The following is a 17,194-nucleotide window of genomic DNA, read 5'->3' on the forward strand; positions in this document are numbered from 1 at the left end:
CGGGAGGGGGCAAAAGAAAGGCTCAAATCACCATCGGCTACAGCGAGGGCAGACGGCAGACGTCTGCTGAGCGGAGCAACGAGTGTCACCAAATGCAGGTTATTTTTGTGCCGGAGTGGGAGGGCATAATGCGCGCTGGGGGGTGGGAGGGGGGTGCAGTGGCTTAGCACCTTAGCACGTCCGACCAACCATGCCAACAACCTGATGGCTCGCTCTCCTTCCCCGTCTCTCGGTCACTTCGGTCTCTCGCTTCGTGCCTCTCTGCTATCCTAATCCCACCCTACCGCGCCGTCGCGCTGAATACCCTCGTTTTCCGTGCTCCTTGCTGTAGTGTAGATATCGCCTGCCCGCCGCTGTGTTTTGCTCCAGCCTCAAACTGTCGCTCGCTACCTCCACATCACCCACCACCCACCACCCACCACTCTCCTCTCCGGCCCAGACTTGATAGGCACAGCGCCGCCCTGTTCTCGGTGCATCCCGTGTATCCGTGCCCGCTCTACGCATTACTGCCTAGGACCGCCACCTCTGTCTGTCTGTCACTACTCACTCACGCGCGCTCTCGCTGCCCATCCGACCCCCCCTCAGCCTCTACTGTCCGCTGTGCGCGGCGCCATGGACTCGACCGGCACCTCGACGACCGCACCGCCCGCGGCCAAGCAGCCCGGCAGCGATGTCAAGCCGCGCCTGACCAAGGACCAGCACGACATCCTCGAGCAGCATTTTCTGGCCCAGCACAAGCCGAGCACCAATGTGAAGAAGGAGTTTGCCTCGCGGCTGGGCGTGCCGCTGGACAAGATCAACGCAAGTAGACCCCTCTTGGCCGCAAGCGGGCATAGCTAACATGGCCGTAGAACTGGTTCCAGAACCGCAGAGCCAAAGTCAAGCAGGACCGCAAGAAGCTCATGAACCAGTACAACATGTCTCTGACGCATCCCTTTGGTCATTCGCACGTGTCCGTCATGCCCAACCACTATGCGCATCCCCAGGAGCAACAACACCCTCACATGCTTATGCAACCGGACTTTTACCCGACTGCTGACATCAGTCCCGCGAGCCTGCCTGTCCAGGCCGGTGAGGGTCCGTCAGCCCTTGATCTAGGGCCCCACCTCGTCTTGCAGCAATCCCAACCCCATCAGCAGCAGCAGCAACAACCCCAACAACAGCAGCATCACCAATACGACATGCAACATGCCCTGCATCCCGTCCCCGAGGCCGACCGGTCTGCAGCATATCGTCCAAACGACCTTATGCACTCCATCATGGCTGCCACCAACGGCGCTTACATGCACAACCCGCAGGAGCCCGACTTTCCCTACGACAACGGAATGCCCCACCCCTACTCCAGTGATCTTTCCTTCACCGTCCCCGCGCCCATGCCAAGTGATGTTGCGCCGTCCCATCCCGAGTTCGACAACTTTGCCGATTTCCAAATAGACTACTCGGCACTTACAGCTACTAACACCAACGGCTCAACCACTGCTGAACCACAGCAAAGCACAGGATCCATTTCATCCGAGGCTTCCCCCTATAATGGCACCCAGTCGTCAGGTACTACGCAGTCACCGAATGGTCCCACCCCGGCCTCCATTGCCTCGCTAAACTCCGTCTACACCGGCTGGACTGAGGATCCTACTCAACTAGCGCAGCTCAAGCAGACCGATGAGCCCGAGGATCAATTTGCGCCATACAATGTCTCTCAGGCCTCGGAACAGACGCTACCGTTTTGGCCGCAGGATGCGTCAAGCCAAATGTACCCACAGTCCAGCTTCTATCAGCAACAAAATGTATCTGCACACGCCATCCTCACCACACCAGAGCAAACGCGCAAGCTCAGTGGGACGCCTTCTGACCTTGAGATTCCAATGCACTTCCGTGACGATGCATATGCGCGAAGGAACTCGTCGACAAGTAATCTGGCGACCAACATGGATGCCATCCACATTCGAAATGGTACACCCGATGACTTCAATCATTCTGATCAGTCGTCGAGCATTGCTGCGAGGAGGCAGAAGCGTCCCATCAATCTCAGCTCGAGCGCAATGCGAAGCGCATCCTACTCAGCTCCCATGCCTTCACCAGGTGGCAACAACGACAAGGTGATTCGCAGAATTCGCTCAAGTGGCATCGGAAATGCCGGCGGTCGTGTGCAAAAGTCGCAACCGGGCTCGGCGCAACGCTCCCCAATGGCTATGAGCTTCTCTGATGCTGCTGCATCACCAAAGTTTGCACGGACATTCTCATCTTCAAGTGCCACTACCATCGGCCATGGTGGCAGCCTGGCGCCACCAACTCCATTGACTCCGCAGGATTCTGGAAACTACTGGGGCGGTGCTGCTGTGATCAGGCCCCATTCAACAATGCCAGACCACAACAGTCCAGAGAGTATGCACACAAATTGGTCTTCAGACCAGGCTGGAAATATCATTGCGAAGAGTACTTCCCCTCCGTCCATGGATCTGCAATCACGCTTCATCAACGACGCTTTGTATCGAGATACACCTCCTCAATCAGCACCTGCAACACAGCAACACTTCCAACGGACTCCATACATGCACCACCCGCAAATGCGACCTGGTTTTCACTCAACTACTGACCTTACCATCCAACAACCCAAGCCGTCACATTTCAGAAGACCATCACTGCCCGATACGGCGCAAACACAGGACGAAAGTAACATGCATTTTGTACAGCCTGGCACCATGAACTATGATGAGATGTCTCTGAGTGGTATTCATCATAATGTCCCATTTGCTCCCCAGATTTCGACGGTGCCAGATTTTCTAGTACATCAGTACAACCCACCACAAGGCACTGATTCACATGGAAACCCTTTACGGCGAACAACTGAACCTCAGCCGAAGAGTTACATCTTCGCCAACCAAGGGCCAGGTGATTTCGGGGGCCAGTAGCAAAACTATCCATGTTTGTACCCCATGCGAAGGGCTGCTGCTGCGTTTCTCAATACATTCTTAACTATACCCGGATTTTTTTCTTTCTTGATGTTCTTATTTCGATTGCTCTACGATGGCAAGCTGGTACTCACATATTCCTCTTACTTTGTCCATCTTTCTACATCACACATGAGGCTTTTTGGCATAATCTTAATATGGGACGATCTTGGCTATCACGATTCGGCGCAGGTTTTGTTATTAGGGAGTTAAAAGCGTTGTTGTATTGGTTTAAGATTTTTTTGGGTGTAGCAGCTGGTTCACGAAATGTCTTTCTCTTCACATGTCATCTCTCCGCAATTTCCCGTTCAATACTCAAAGGAAACATTTAGGCTACTGGGCTTGTCATATGCACATGCATGCCTTGAATATCCCGGCTCCATTGGAAGTAGTGAAGCGGAGTATCGGAACAATGAATCGTAGCACAATGGTGGAACCTGGAACGACGCGCATATGCAGACTTCCGAATCAAAAACATATGTCTCTCCTGGATATTCCATCACCCGTTTCACTTATTTCATGTCCCTAGTATAATTATTGACTTCCATCAAGTGCCGATTGTTTATGTTCTGCAACGCATCTTATTCCGAGGTCGAGCCGTCAGCTGCAGAGACCATGCGCGGCATCTGCTTTTCTTCCAGCAAGCATCTGCCATGCAACCCCTCTAAATCGGAAGATTCCGCAAGCCAAAGGAAAGAGCAAAGAAAAAACTGTTCCTAGCCGACATACCGTCACACTTGCCCTTTCTCATCCATGCCTCACCGTGACGTTATCGTGCGCCATTGCTTCTTCTCCCTGTCTGACTCCATCCACATGATGCAGCCCCTGACCCCCTGCATCCGAAGTTTCATCCCGCGCCAAGAACAAGCAACTCACATCGCGCATCCTGTCGCGTCTTCTTGCTGATTTACCTCTTTGTTGACCCAACAGTACCAAACTACTACAGGAGTTGCATTCCCACTCGAGTCCGAGCGTATCCGTATTATCGGACTGGGGTCCGTGATATAGCAACGGGCCGGAAGGTGCGCCGAGGAAGACGGTTTGGCAGGTACGGGAAAGGTAAGGTTTGTTTGTTTCGGAAGGAAATTGTTGGCCTTGGACGGGCAATGGCATGCAAGAAAGTGGCAAGGAAGGTAAAAGAAAGACCGAACAGCAGAACAAAAGGTAACGGCTACGGCACCCGGTTGGTCGGCTGTTCTTTTCTCGTACAGCTGCTGTTGCCATGGCCACTCTCCAGGATTCCCCCCTTGCTTTTGTTCCTGGTAGGAGGGGAAGGGGCGTTGCGCATGTTTGCATTAGACCATGCATAACGGCTCTGCATAGAGAATAATGTACAAACGCTGTTCCTACATGGCATACCTATGAGTCTACTACTGTTACTACTTCCCGTGCCGGACAACACGACCGGTCCCGCTGTTTGTGTTTGTCAAAGAACTGGAAACTATGAACAAAGTTTTGGCCGCGGCTTATCTTAGTGCAAATGGGAATGTTGTGCCGTATGCCACGTAGGTGATGAACATGAATCACATACATGACTTTCACATGTGACGGACAACATCATCAGCATCATCATCACGAACCGGTCGAACCGTTTCTCCTCATTTCCCCTATACCCACATCTGCATGAAACGACGACCCGAAATCCCATGTTTGGTACAATCCTGCACCTACACTGTTTTTGCGGGGAAATCACACCAACAATCATGCCATCTCCTTCCCCCCTCAACATGCCCAAACAAGCAAAATCTCATATTGTGAACACTTCACACACACACACACACTCTCTCTCTCTCTCTCTCTCTCTCTCTCTCTCTCTCTCTCTCTCTCTCTCTCTCTCTCTCTCTCTTTCTCTCTTTCTCTCTCTCTTTCTCTCTTTCTCTCTCTCTTTCTCTCACCCCTCCCCTGGCCCAAATGAAACAAACTAGATTCGCGAGACCTTCGTACCTTACGGTTGCGCCTCGGTACCACACTTTTCTCGCCATGCAAACCATGGCAGCAGGAAGCACCCGTGTTCCCCTGAGCCCAGCTCCGATTTGCCTTCGCTCGCTAGCCAGTCAACCAGCTAAGCCAGGCAGTCGCTGCCGACCGCAAGTGCGGCAGAACACGCTATACGGCTCCATTTACCCGGGGGGGTTTTTTTGGTACGCTAAGCATCCTTGATGCTGGTACGGGATGGGCCAAGGCTGGTTACGAGAAATGGTTCAAAGCTTGACGTAAACAAACTCGGGCAAACTTATGCCGAAGTTGGTACTAGGTACGCGAGAATGAGGATATTGCCCATTATAGTCTTGAGGAGATGTCCGCATAGCGGAGTTTTTTCTTTGTTTGGGACGCAGCTGATAGGAGGTGTCTTTTTCTTTGGGCGTGCCGTTGAACGTTTGCGTAGGAGCTTAGGTAGTCAGGGGGTTCGTGCGGTGGTGGAGTTCAACGCCTACGAAGACGATGAGCTTTGGACGTCAATTGGTCATAAAAGTTTGTTCGTAATTATAAGATTGAGGGTAAGATAACTATGTTGGTGTGCAAAGTCTAAATATGAGACATTGCATGTTAGATGGCTTTAGTGCCGGGGACATAATCTGGCGCTCCCGTGTAGATAGAGGCAACATTCTCTATACCCATTAGTTATCTACTTTAAGCTATTTCTTTTGATGTTTAAGTTATGTATCTTTCTATCTACTATACTATCTTAGTAATGTATGCTTATTACTCTCTCTCGCTTTGTAATAGACTACCGAAAGTGTATAGTAGTAGAGTGTAAGGACGCGGAAGGCCATGCTGCGACGATGAGTTTTGCGAGATTGAGGACATATAGGAAGATTGGTGGGTTCAGGGCGTGACAATAGAGTCAAAGGTAGGTTTGTTACGGATCCATAGACTCGCTCGGCCTATGGCCCCCATATCGATGAGATCCTTATCTTATCGGACTAGCGCCTTGGCGCCCACAGCATAAGTTCGGGCTCACAACGTAGATAGCTCGATAGCTTGTATCTTGTCAAATCCAATCTTTCTTGATCGATCCCTCACAGGTTGAAAGATGGTTATCTAGTTAGGTTTCGTGGGCCGGAGGGCGAAGTAGAGTGTAAAATAATTTAACTAACGTAATAATTACGTGTTATTAGCTAGAAGTAGAGCAAAAAATATTGTTAATGTCGGCATACACACGGTGTGTCGCCTAATAAGGCCCAATGTACCGCCTCGATCCTACTTCGGCCCAACTCGGACCCAACGTTATGTATACCTTCGTAGCCCCCACATTCGTAGAATCATCATACACCAGAATACCAATACACAAGATTACCTTAGCTACTGTTATTCACCGTACGATCGTACAAGGCCTTCCAACAGTTAACATACTATATAATAATACCTAAAAAATTTGCCTTAAAAGGCAAAAACATACAACAGCGGGGATTCGCCAGTGGTCACCCACCTGACTACTAGTCCACCGATACACTGGTTAACTAGGGCTGAGCGGACGGGAAGCCGTGCTTTCAGTGTTCTATGGTCGTATGTGGAAAATAATGTAAACATTATGGTAAATGTAGACAAGATGGCTCAATGGGGGTATCGCTGCCAAGGCAGTTCGACAGCCGTTTGTGTCCTCCGGCCCACAATACGCAACCAGGACATCGCCTAAACTACATACTTGCATCTTGAACCAACAGCATTGAATGCCCATGAACACATCTTTCATTAGGTTGTTGCCCCTATCACTCATACTCTGTTGGTTGTTTGCATTTGTCAGATGGAAGGGGTCAGATGGAAGGGGTATCCTACTTCGGCTCTAGGCAAGGGGTAAAAACCCTTCCGAGGGGCTCAATGCCCCTAGGTAAGGGATGAGACCCCCTTTGTAAAGCCCAAATCCTACGTTGGCCTAACTCGGATCTAACGACATATATACTCCCGTAGCCCTCAACTTCGTGAGACGAGGGCAGACACAGAACAAACAATAATCATCAGTTTACCACAAAATCTCATCTCATTTGACAGCATTCAATGTCAGATTTGATACCTTTATCCCTGGCGCTTTATAATGAGCATGTGATACAGATGATATCGGCATTCTTCACTATTTCTTTAGTGGTAATTTAATGGTGATAGGAATTTACAGTTTGTTTCCAGCATTGGACGTAGTATATCGTTTGGAAGTGATACCTTCACAGGACCGGCGACGAGATTACTTCTTTACAACAAACCACCACCTCTTGAACCTCATGAAACTCATATCATAACCCTTGAACCAGCAATATCCAGCGGAGATAGCCCAAGCTGACCCCAGAATGAGTGCCAGTCCGACAAGGTTGGAGTTTTTCCATGACCAAACCTCCTGATCCTACTGTTGGATTAGTTGTTGCCCAGAATACTAGTTTAGTCAAAGTCTTACGCCGATAACGACGCCTCGTGGGCGGTAACTGATCCCCTTCTCGACATCGCTGGGTTGCGAGATAGCACCGATAGAATTGATGGTGAGGTCAAAATCGCCTTCCTGCTGTGCGAAGAAACTATTTGATGTCAGACATTGCATCTTCTTGATCTGGTAGCGTGCATTTCTACCTCCTCATCATTAAACTCATCCTTTTGACACTCTCTTTGTTCAAAGGTTTCGCATCTTCCTGTTCCCTTCCGCGATACGTCGGCTTCATCGCCTGCCATGGCACAAAAATCTCCATCTCGTCCTTGGAATCGAAATCATACTCGTAGCTGAGCGAAGATTGTTCTCGGCCATCTGCCATAAGTGGCAAGATTTCGTCTTTGAGCGTCAACGTATACTTCTTGCCATCGTGCTTTCCTAAGGTGAGATAGATGCCATCGTAGCCGGATAGGTTCCAGGATCGATCATCCCCCGTAGTGCGTTGGCTGGCAAAGCCGGCGCCACCGAGAGCCGTGATGTCGAGGTTACCGTGAAAACGCGCCGAACAACCTTCAATGTCAAGGTAAGACTGTCGCGTACAAATTAGAATATCGAAGACGAGACGACAGCAAAGCGACTAGGAGTAAAGCTACCTGCGACTTCCCCCCGCGGACCCGGTCATCGCTCGCTGTCCAATCTGAAGCATTCCAGCCCCTACACGAAACGCTCGTCAGCAACCCACAGGTATTGCACATTAGACTTTACTTACTTGTCACCTCCAAACAGCACGAGCTCCTTTTCGTTTCCCATGTTGTCAATTGCTCGTGATAGAAAAGAAGTTGATGACACGAAGCTTGTTTGCAAACAAAACAAACAGAACATGAAAGCAGTTGAACGTGACGTGATCTCACTTTCCGGTAATCCCGAAGTCCGTGCGAGTAATACCGGCGTGCTCCATGCCGGAACTTCAGGCTTACCACCAACCACTCTCTCCAGTGCCGAGAAGATAACTCGTATAACCCCACACTTAAAGTTACGATAAGAAATATAGCGAAGATGGATTTCAGAGATGCATCGCGCATGGATGAGAGCGATGAGTCTATCCTCCGTGAACCATACCGACCATTCTACAAGATCTTTGGTGGCGCACCCATCTTAATCAAACAGTTTGTTTCCCTATTATAACTTTGATGTCTATATCACTGATTCACGGGGATAGGAGTAATGAGTATGATCGTGTAGCCTTTAGAGAGAGACCGTGGCTGGGCGTGTTGCTGTTTGATAACGTTACTTCGGATGCGAGGGATCATGCTGCAAACGAACGAAGTATGTCTAACTAGACCAAGGAAAGGGGGTTATTTGGCTAATGAATAGTGTAGCATTCCTCTCGTGGCTTAAGCTGAGCGTGTACATGGCCATAGTATCCGTAGCCATTGTACTTTCATTCCACTTAAAGTCTGAACCAACGCCACTTGGTAAGACGATCAGTCAAACATGTGCCTTTGTAATACAGTCTGCTTACCCCGCATTGTAGAGAAACGATTCGCACTGCCGCTAGGCATCATCTTCTGGTTACTGGCTATGGCATGTATGCTGTCCGGACTGTCGAATTACATCAATACGGTGTCGCGGTACAGTCAACGGCAGGCAATTGTGCAGACAGGATGGAAGACGCAAATAGTGTTCACCATTGTATCGGGTGCCATTGTTGGTACATGTATCTTATTCATCGCTACAAACGAAGAAAAGTAGTAGATGCTTCTGGAAGAGAAATGGAGTGCCTTGTAAATGGCATACTCAGTATGACGCACACTTTGCACTACCCGTTGTGATTGGCGATACACCCCTACTTAACTCAGCATCGCGCTTAGTCGGCCTCGAGGATTGCCCAGGTCTGGTCATCAACGGTGGTATAGATGAGACCTGCAGACAGAAGCTCATCGGAACCCTTTGCAACATCGGCTGTATCGATACCGAGCTTTGCAGCAATCTCATGCTGATTCAGACCCTCGTTCGACTGCGGTGCTTCCCTCAAATACTGGAACACCTTCTTCGCTACCGGACCGTATTTGCTGAGATCGTAGCCGCCATATTCACCACCGGCTGCTTTTTGTTGTTGCTGTCCTGCCGCACCATTTGCGTTGGCACCAGCAGTCCGCGCGCCACCAGGTGGCCCGCGAGTGAAGTGTAAATGTACAGCGGTCGCTTCGAGCAGGTGGAAGGAAACCTCGTTCATGTCTTCGATTGGGCGGATGACGGTCGCTCCCACAGATCTCCGGTCGTTGAAGATTTTTAATTTGCCCCATGCTCTGCAGTATGCACCTTCAACAAGCTTGGCTTTGGTTGGGTTGGGCTGTTCAGATGAGTCGGAATCGACCCAGACCTTGACCTCTATACTTCCGGTGCCGTCATCGAGTCTGTAGGTGGTGTTTGTCGTCTGGTTGGATATGTTGCGTATTTGGCCGACAAGTGTGAGCTGGTAGAGGGCTTAGCATGTGGGGGGTGAGTGCAAAGCTATGTGTGGCATACCTGGCTGAGCACGGCGCCATCGATCTTGAGAGTCTGATCGCTGCCGCTACCGGCTTCTCCTTGGGCCTCAAGAATTTGCTTGATGGTGACTGGGCGCAGCGAGTCGTGACTGTGGTCTCGTCGGTTGCCAGGGCTTTGTGTACTGCCACCCTCTCCTGGTATAAAGCCGCCTCCGCCAGCACCACCGCCAGCGCCGTACGAGGTATACGAGGTTTCGTAGCCGTTGTAGTCTGGCAAGATTAGCTTCTGGCAATTGAAGGCATCTAGAAGTCGCTTTCGTACTCATCTCGTTGGCGTACTCTTGGGCAAGCGCGGTGCACAAGACTGATGAGGGCAAAACGCGTCGGACGCGCCTGCCTCATCGCGGGGCACGTGGGAGCTTGTCGGTCAGGACCCCTGTCGCCAAGATTTCAGATGGCCCGTGCCCGAAATTTTCCATATCGCAGAGGCAACAGGCGCGACCCTCAGGCCCCGGCAGAGTCGAATAGCAGCACGTCTCGCAGTTCCACACACGACTTACCGACCATGGCTCCCCGCGCGAGCTCGCCGGCGCTCTCCGAAACCGAATTCGACATATTCGATGCTCTCGCTGGCGGCGATCAAGAACAGCAAGAGACGGGTTTGGACGCGAATCTGGGCTTGGATCTCAACATTGGGGAGGATGACGGCTCCGATGACGAGGCATTCATTGCCGCCAAGCAGGCTGCATCGAACCGCAAAGCCTCCAACGTAGGGAAATCGGTCAAAAAAGGTGGAGGTTTTCAGGCAATGGGCTTGAACGCAGCGCTGCTCAAAGCTATCGCACAGAAAGGCTTCAAGATACCAACTCCGATCCAGCGGAAAGCAGTGCCTCTGATGTTACAGGGCGAGGATGTGGTTGGCATGGCCAGGACCGGGTCTGGAAAGACGGCTGCTTTTGTCATACCTATGATTCAAAAGCTCAAGGCGCATTCTGCCAAAGTAGGCGCTCGCGGTATCATCATGTCTCCATCTCGCGAGTTGGCTCTGCAGACGCTCAAGGTTGTCAAAGAATTAGGGCGCGGCACCGATCTAAGGACCATCCTACTTGTTGGTGGTGACAGCCTAGAAGAACGTATGTGCAGTAGAAAATAGGCATATCGAGATCCACACTAACAATTCGGGCAGAATTCAGCTCCATGACCACCAACCCCGATATCATCATCGCCACACCTGGTCGTTTCCTGCATTTGAAAGTCGAGATGGGCCTTGATCTGTCTTCTGTCCGGTACATTGTCTTCGACGAGGCCGATCGTCTATTCGAAATGGGTTTTGCAGCACAACTATCTGAGATTTTGCATGCCCTACCGGCCTCAAGACAAACACTGCTATTCAGTGCCACACTACCAAAGTCACTTGTTGAGTTTGCAAGAGCAGGTCTTCAGGAGCCGAAGCTGATCCGTCTCGATGCAGAGAGCAAGATTTCACCCGATCTCAAGAGTGCCTACTTCACCATAAAATCCGGAGATCGAGACGGCGCGTTACTTCATCTTCTCGACAACGTCATCAAGGTGCCAGTGGGCGAGACTGACGCATCAAAGAAAGCCAAGGAAGACGCCGAGAAAGCCAGCAACAGCAAGAAGCGCAAGCGTAGCGAAGGGTTCGTAAAAGACGTTCCCGTCGCCGAGTCCACGATTATCTTCGCTGCAACCAAACACAGGGTGGAATATCTCTCCAACCTTCTTCGCAACGCGGGATATGCGGTATCTTATGGTATGTCCTCTGGTCTTGTTCTATCGTTTCGCTACTAACGCCAGTAGTGTATGGAAACCTCGATCAGACCGCTCGCAAAGAGCAAATACAAGACTTCCGCACCGGGTTGACGCGTATACTTGTCGTCACTGATGTCGCTGCCCGTGGTGTGGACATGCCGCATATCAACCATGTGATCAACTACGACTTCCCTTCGCAGCCCAAGATTTTCGTGCATCGAGTGGGACGCACAGCCCGAGCCGGAAGAAAGGGATGGGCCTATAGTCTTTGCAGACACGTCGATCTGCCGTACCTCATAGATTTACAGCTTTTCCTTGGCAAGCGACTACTAGTCGGAAGGTCGAGCGAGGAACCGAACTATGCAGAAGATTTCGTTGTCGGAAGCTTAGCGCCATGGCAACTGGAATCTTCCGTCGAACTAGTGAACAAGCAGCTCGCCGAGGATGAGGACCTGGCGCTTCTATTGAGCGTGGCTGAAAAGGGAGAGCGTCAATATCAACGAACACGTAACCAAGCAAGCGCACAAAGTGTAGGGCGGGCCAAGGAGCTAGTAGCATCCCCGAACTTTGCAGAGACGCACATGCTCTTCAGCGACGATGCCCACCAAGCTCAAAGGGAGAAGGAGAACATGCTTGCCAGAATTCAGTCTTTCAGACCTGCGGAGACTGTGTTCGAGATTGGTCGACGTGGAACCGGTAGCGAAACAGCTGAAATAATGCGCAAAAGACGAGAGCAGGTCGGACGACAAAAGGCCAAGCAGGCAGCCAACAAGATGGCTGAAGGCAGCTTGGATGCAATCGACGAACCTTCAAGAAAGTCAAATGATGGAGTAGAGTCAGACGACGAAGTCGAGGTTGCGAACGGCATATACGAATCTGATTCTGACGAACTCGAGGTGTCAGTCTCACAGCCAACGTCGAAAAAGTCAAAACAAGACAGCTGGCGGAATGACGACTATTTCATGTCGTACCTCCCCAAGGAGAACATGGCAGAAGAAAAGGCATACGGTGTGAGTGGTGGAGATGCTGGTAACACCAACTTCGTGTCAGCAGCAAGGGCAGCAGAAATGTCTCTGGTGAACGATGAGATCCAAGGATTTGCGGATGCAGCCAAATCGAAGATGCGATGGGACAAGAAGTCGAAAAAGTATGTCAATCGCACCAACGATGAGGATGGGTCCAAGGGAACAAAGATGATTCGAGGAGAAAGTGGACAGAAGATTGCGGCCAGTTTCCGCAGTGGCCGTTTCGATGACTGGCGCAAGGCCAACAAGGTGAAGATGCCCCGAGTTGGTGAAATGGAGGCACCCAACCGCTCTGCTGCATCCTTCAATAACGCCCCGCGTTACAAGCACAAGGCGGAGAAGGCTCCGAAGCAGGCTGATCGGTACCGCGATGATTATCATGTCCAGAAGAAGCGGGTGGCTGAGGCCAAGGAGAAGCGCATCGGTGCATTCAAGGATGGTGGTGCCAAGAATGAACTTCGAGACGTGGACGCAGTGCGGAAGAATCGCAGGGTCAAGGAACAGCGTCAAGCGAAGAATGCACGCCCATCGAAGAAGCGGAAGTTTTGATTAGATGTAATCAAGAAGCACATTTGTCTTGGCTGGTTAGAGGAAGCGACCATGTAGTTTGACAATGAGAGCGTGTGGTGGTGTGGTTGCTTACTTCCGCAGCACCCTGCGCTGTGTTGTGGCGGACCGAGGCGCCGCCTAGAATCCGATTTGACAAGTGACGAGTATGGGGCGTGGCGAGTGAAAAGAAAGTCTGGCATACAGTAATTGGCCAAAAGTTGGGATTTGCGCGAAGAAAGGCCGTTATGACCCGCATGGTCAGGCGATGATTCTTTCTTCAGGGCCCGCACCCCCCCGTCGGGTCTGGGTGTAACAGCTGGCGTTGGAGGACTGTCATTGCTTTACTGTGCCACATTTGTGCGGGTTGGCGAAAGTTTATCGGGCGGCTGCAGCATTGCCATGGGCGAGCATGATGCCCTCTTGGGTCAGGGCACGCATCAAGTCGATAGTGGCTTTGTTCTTTTGGCCGGGCATTGTCGTGGTCGGCGAGAATCAAGGTTATCAAGCAATTCTTCGGGGCGGGGAGATGCCGTTGGATCAGCCATGGCCCAAAAACCTTGTGCACCTGTGCGTGATCAACTGTACGCACGATAGAGTTCCCGGCGTCTATCGAAGGTCGGGTAAGTTTTGACACTGACAGGCGACCGCGCATAAGTCGGCGCATTGGGTGAAGGGCCCAAACCTCAGACGATTAAGGTCCGAGGCAGGGATAGGGGCCTTGACGCACGTCATCCCTCGAGGAGATTTCTTCGCGGGACAAGTCGTCTTCTCCACTCCTGGCCATGTACCGTAATGGTAAGGGTGCAGGCCAGTCCCCATTTAGCGCAAACGCCGCGAGACATGATCAATCAATTGATAATCCTGCTGCGGCTGCGTCGCGACGGACAAGCTGCGGAGTGCCCGACGGCCTTCTAGAAGCCGCCACAGTTGCTTTTCCTCCATGGTCGCATCCAAGGCCTCATGTCTGCATCCATGGCATCGGGCTGGGTTTCGCGTTACTCAGGCACAGCAGCAGGCGAATTTTAGCATGCCAACGGCTTTTTGATATTCAACGCGTCCCGAATAGGACGACGCAATCTCACGGCCCAAAGTCTCTTGGGATTGTCAATGAAGATCAGCAGGCTGAACAAGTGAAAAGGTTTAGGCCAACGGCTGCGGCGTGGCAGCTTTGGGAGCGGCACAGTCTGGGCAAGCTATCGCTGCAGTCGGGTAGATGCACGTCGTCACATTTCATATCTCGGTAAACGGCTTCGTCGTAATGGTGTATAGTAGCAACCCTCCGGACGGAAATTTCTCGCTCCGTGGCGGGCCTGAGCAGTCTTTGAAAGGGGAGGGGTGAGCGAGACATGTGGGGCTTGGTCACCACACATGACGAGAGAGACTGCAGGGCGCCTTGAATGCCGCTGGCCGCTGGCCGCTGTGCTGTCGGTGTCGGCACACGAGCTACCAGTACGATAGTGATGGTAAAAGGCACCGAGGTCTGCATGGCAGCGGTGCTCGGCCCGCACCCAGTCGCACATCGAGTATGGGCCAAGGGCGGGCTCACATGCAAGGACCCCCAGCATGAAGGTCAGGTCAGCGAGGGGCCCTGGTTGCCACTACTTTTGGCACAATGTGTCCTGAGCACCGGTTCGTAGATCCCGCCGCAGGCGTGTCGTGATATCTGGGTCCTGGTGAGCTGACTGACTCGTGGCGATATCGTCACCAAGGAGTGGCGGATATGGATACAGTATCTATGTACTTTGTCCAGTACAGCCTCGCCATCGCCAGCGTGTTCGCAGGCGGTCGCATCGCATGCAGACAGCCGGCCTCGATTCAGCTGCGCAGCACCACAGCGGCAAGGCCCGCCACAGTAGGACGGCATTCCCGGCGCCCTGGACAGGCCGTTGTGTGCATGCCGTAGTTAGCCTCGGGCAATCGTAACGAGAGAGATTGAAAGCAATCTACAGGCGATATAAGACCTGCTCTTAACGTCGACATTTCCGCTATCTAAGATTATTTTTGGACCACAGTAAGCCTCGACGAGGCTAAATCAAAGGCCAGGTTCTGGCCTCTCTCGGCTGGCATGATATTTTCCGCGCCGGGTCCAATCACGCCCAACTCCCCTGCCCACCGACTCACACATGTGCAGCTTGTCTTTTCAGTCCCAGTCCCAGCCGGAACACTTGCCCCGATACAAAAGGAAGAAAAGGTCCTGCAGGCCCCGAGTCAGGCACCCTGCGTGTTGGATCGCGGACCTTTCCGCAACAAGCACAGCGACTATCTGCCTATGACTATGATGCGTTTGGAGCCATGTCCTTTGCCCATGGATCTGCTGCGTCTTGGTCTCGCTTCAAAGCAATACTTACATAGGCTATTCCAAATTGTCCTGACGAATATCACGACTGATATGGACCCGTACAAGAATCCTCGTTCCAGCAGTACCGTACCGCGAGCAGGAGCCACACTTGGTGAGTACATATATAGGCATGTATATACACCCGCCGTGACCGTAACTGTGCCCGTGCCCTAGACGCGGGCATCGATCTTCACGGCTCACGGCTCACGGCTCACGGCTCACGGCTCTCGGCTCAGGCTACCGCTACTCCGTGTTGAGTTGACGTGGGCGCTGGCCCATCCAACTGGTGCAGCGTCAAGTGTTTGTCCTGCCGCAGTCGTTGTTGCAGGTGTGCGGTGTGAAGGAGGGGCGCTCGGACCCTCCTGCCTATTTCTCCCTCTCTCGTGTCGTCCCGAGGTCAAGAGGCCACGACACTGACATTCACGTCGACCGGTGCACAACAACCCATACTTCGGCCCCGCATCGTCAATGCTGTTGGTGCACGCTCCAATAAGATGAGCGCAGTGACCTATCGCCGACGATGCCGTGGTCAAGTCGGACTCGGACAGTTTACGGGCAGATCGTCGACGGCGCCAGGTTTCGATCGATTATATCCACCGGAGTTTTTTTTTTGCATGTGCTATCCTAATGCGACACGGCTGGGGGACGGCTATAGTGGTCACAAATTATACCTCTGGCTTATTTCGACTACGGCACTATGAGAACCGCATTGAAACGCCACGGTTTAGCGCATCCTGGGGCGACTGTTCAAGTGGTGATTGCTGTACAGGCTGGGTGCAAGATCGTCTGCACTGCAGGCAGTCCGCTGTTTGATCTATTGCGCACTCTCAGCACTGTGCATACACAAGTACATGGAAGCACTGACTAGACGTGTGCGCCTCATTATGACCTGTACAGAAGCCTCTTTTTGCTCAGCAATAGACTATAGACACTATAGACTACGGGGACATATGTCGTCGGATACAGCTTACCGCCGCTCGCGTATGCTGGTCCAGAGCAGGACTGCATCTGCCAGATCCATGACCCGCACCATACGAGCCTACAGGGCCGGCGCTATGCACCTAGAAATAGCGTGTCGCAACGCAGCCCTCTGCACCCCAGAGACATGTTGAATGTTTATACTTCAGGGGCCGTCTTTGTTTGGGGGCCTTGCTTTTCGACTCGTTCAAACAAAGTATATCGACGGATTTCTCCACTCGACGAACAGGAACAGCGTCGCATTGCTCAGCCATATCCGTAACGCGGCGTCGATCGCAGCAGCGGGCGCGCCCCAATGTCTTGGGTGTCGAGCAGCTAAGATCAAAGTTTGCGCCAGGTGTGTGCGTCATCGGACAGCGGCGATGCTACTGTCGCGACATGGAGACCCTGAGCAAGCTTCCCCCAGTAGGCCATGCAGTGCAGCCGCCACGAGGCGAGAGCTTCCGCTGCGGCCGTCGGTACGTGTGGGAAAAAGACGTGCTAGGTGATCAGTGCAGTGGTTGGCTTGAAGGGTCCGGAAGCCCAACTGACAGTGACAAGCGTGTCCATAACGTAGTGCACCATAACAGCGGGCCTGTCACTACGAGCCACAATGCATACCTCAGCGTACCTCACGCCTGCCACCTGCCACCCCCCCCCCTTGCACCTCATGGCGGCTCCTGATTCCCTACCTTGTCCCGTGTTTTGGCTTCTTCATTGCCCATCTCGGATCAGTACCCCGGGCGTCCCCAACTTGTGGCCGAACA

General features: G+C 52.2%; 8 protein-coding genes across 8 annotated transcripts; 5 read left to right on the top strand and 3 right to left on the bottom strand.

Moving 5' to 3' along the window:
• Positions 1–612: 612 nt before the first annotated feature.
• On the top strand, positions 613–840 carry PtrM4_012660 (Homeobox domain containing protein; the record flags this gene model as incomplete). The annotated part of the gene is made up of 1 exon (XM_066103061.1): positions 613–840. One exon carries the CDS (start codon positions 613–615, stop codon positions 838–840), a length of 228 nt encoding a protein of 75 aa, XP_065965263.1.
• A 419-nt stretch (positions 841–1,259) lies between these two features.
• On the top strand, positions 1,260–2,909 carry PtrM4_012670 (Tymo-45kd-70kd domain containing protein; the record flags this gene model as incomplete). The annotated part of the gene is made up of 1 exon (XM_066103062.1): positions 1,260–2,909. The coding sequence occupies one exon, from the start codon at positions 1,260–1,262 to the stop codon at positions 2,907–2,909; it is 1,650 nt and encodes a 549-aa protein (XP_065965264.1).
• Positions 2,910–4,937: 2,028 nt separating this feature from the next.
• PtrM4_012680 (uncharacterized protein) lies at positions 4,938–5,108 on the top strand (the record flags this gene model as incomplete). The annotated part of the gene is made up of 1 exon (XM_066103063.1): positions 4,938–5,108. The coding sequence occupies one exon, from the start codon at positions 4,938–4,940 to the stop codon at positions 5,106–5,108; it is 171 nt and encodes a 56-aa protein (XP_065965265.1).
• Positions 5,109–7,125: 2,017 nt separating this feature from the next.
• On the bottom strand, positions 7,126–8,109 carry PtrM4_012690 (CIA30 family protein; the record flags this gene model as incomplete). Its single annotated transcript, XM_001931205.2, has 5 exons — positions 7,126–7,281; positions 7,333–7,450; positions 7,503–7,888; positions 7,953–8,013; positions 8,069–8,109. 5 exons carry the CDS (start codon positions 8,107–8,109, stop codon positions 7,126–7,128), a joined length of 762 nt encoding a protein of 253 aa, XP_001931240.1.
• Positions 8,110–8,355: 246 nt separating this feature from the next.
• Positions 8,356–9,051, top strand: PtrM4_012700 (uncharacterized protein; the record flags this gene model as incomplete). The annotated part of the gene is made up of 4 exons (XM_001931206.2): positions 8,356–8,465; positions 8,519–8,625; positions 8,679–8,774; positions 8,834–9,051. The coding sequence occupies 4 exons, from the start codon at positions 8,356–8,358 to the stop codon at positions 9,049–9,051; spliced, it is 531 nt and encodes a 176-aa protein (XP_001931241.1).
• Positions 9,052–9,166: 115 nt separating this feature from the next.
• On the bottom strand, positions 9,167–10,114 carry PtrM4_012710 (RFA2, Single-stranded DNA-binding replication protein A (RPA), medium subunit; the record flags this gene model as incomplete). The annotated part of the gene is made up of 3 exons (XM_066103064.1): positions 9,167–9,775; positions 9,829–10,058; positions 10,111–10,114. The coding sequence occupies 3 exons, from the start codon at positions 10,112–10,114 to the stop codon at positions 9,167–9,169; spliced, it is 843 nt and encodes a 280-aa protein (XP_065965266.1).
• A 239-nt stretch (positions 10,115–10,353) lies between these two features.
• On the top strand, positions 10,354–13,132 carry PtrM4_012720 (SrmB, Superfamily II DNA and RNA helicase; the record flags this gene model as incomplete). Its single annotated transcript, XM_001931208.2, has 3 exons — positions 10,354–10,921; positions 10,975–11,559; positions 11,607–13,132. 3 exons carry the CDS (start codon positions 10,354–10,356, stop codon positions 13,130–13,132), a joined length of 2,679 nt encoding a protein of 892 aa, XP_001931243.1.
• A 375-nt stretch (positions 13,133–13,507) lies between these two features.
• On the bottom strand, positions 13,508–13,606 carry PtrM4_012730 (uncharacterized protein; the record flags this gene model as incomplete). Its single annotated transcript, XM_066103065.1, has 1 exon — positions 13,508–13,606. The coding sequence occupies one exon, from the start codon at positions 13,604–13,606 to the stop codon at positions 13,508–13,510; it is 99 nt and encodes a 32-aa protein (XP_065965267.1).
• Between the last annotated feature and the right edge of the window lie 3,588 nt (positions 13,607–17,194).

This window comes from Pyrenophora tritici-repentis, chromosome 1 (genome assembly GCF_003171515.1).
Source record: "Pyrenophora tritici-repentis strain M4 chromosome 1, whole genome shotgun sequence".
Taxonomy (NCBI): Eukaryota; Fungi; Ascomycota; class Dothideomycetes; order Pleosporales; family Pleosporaceae; genus Pyrenophora; species Pyrenophora tritici-repentis.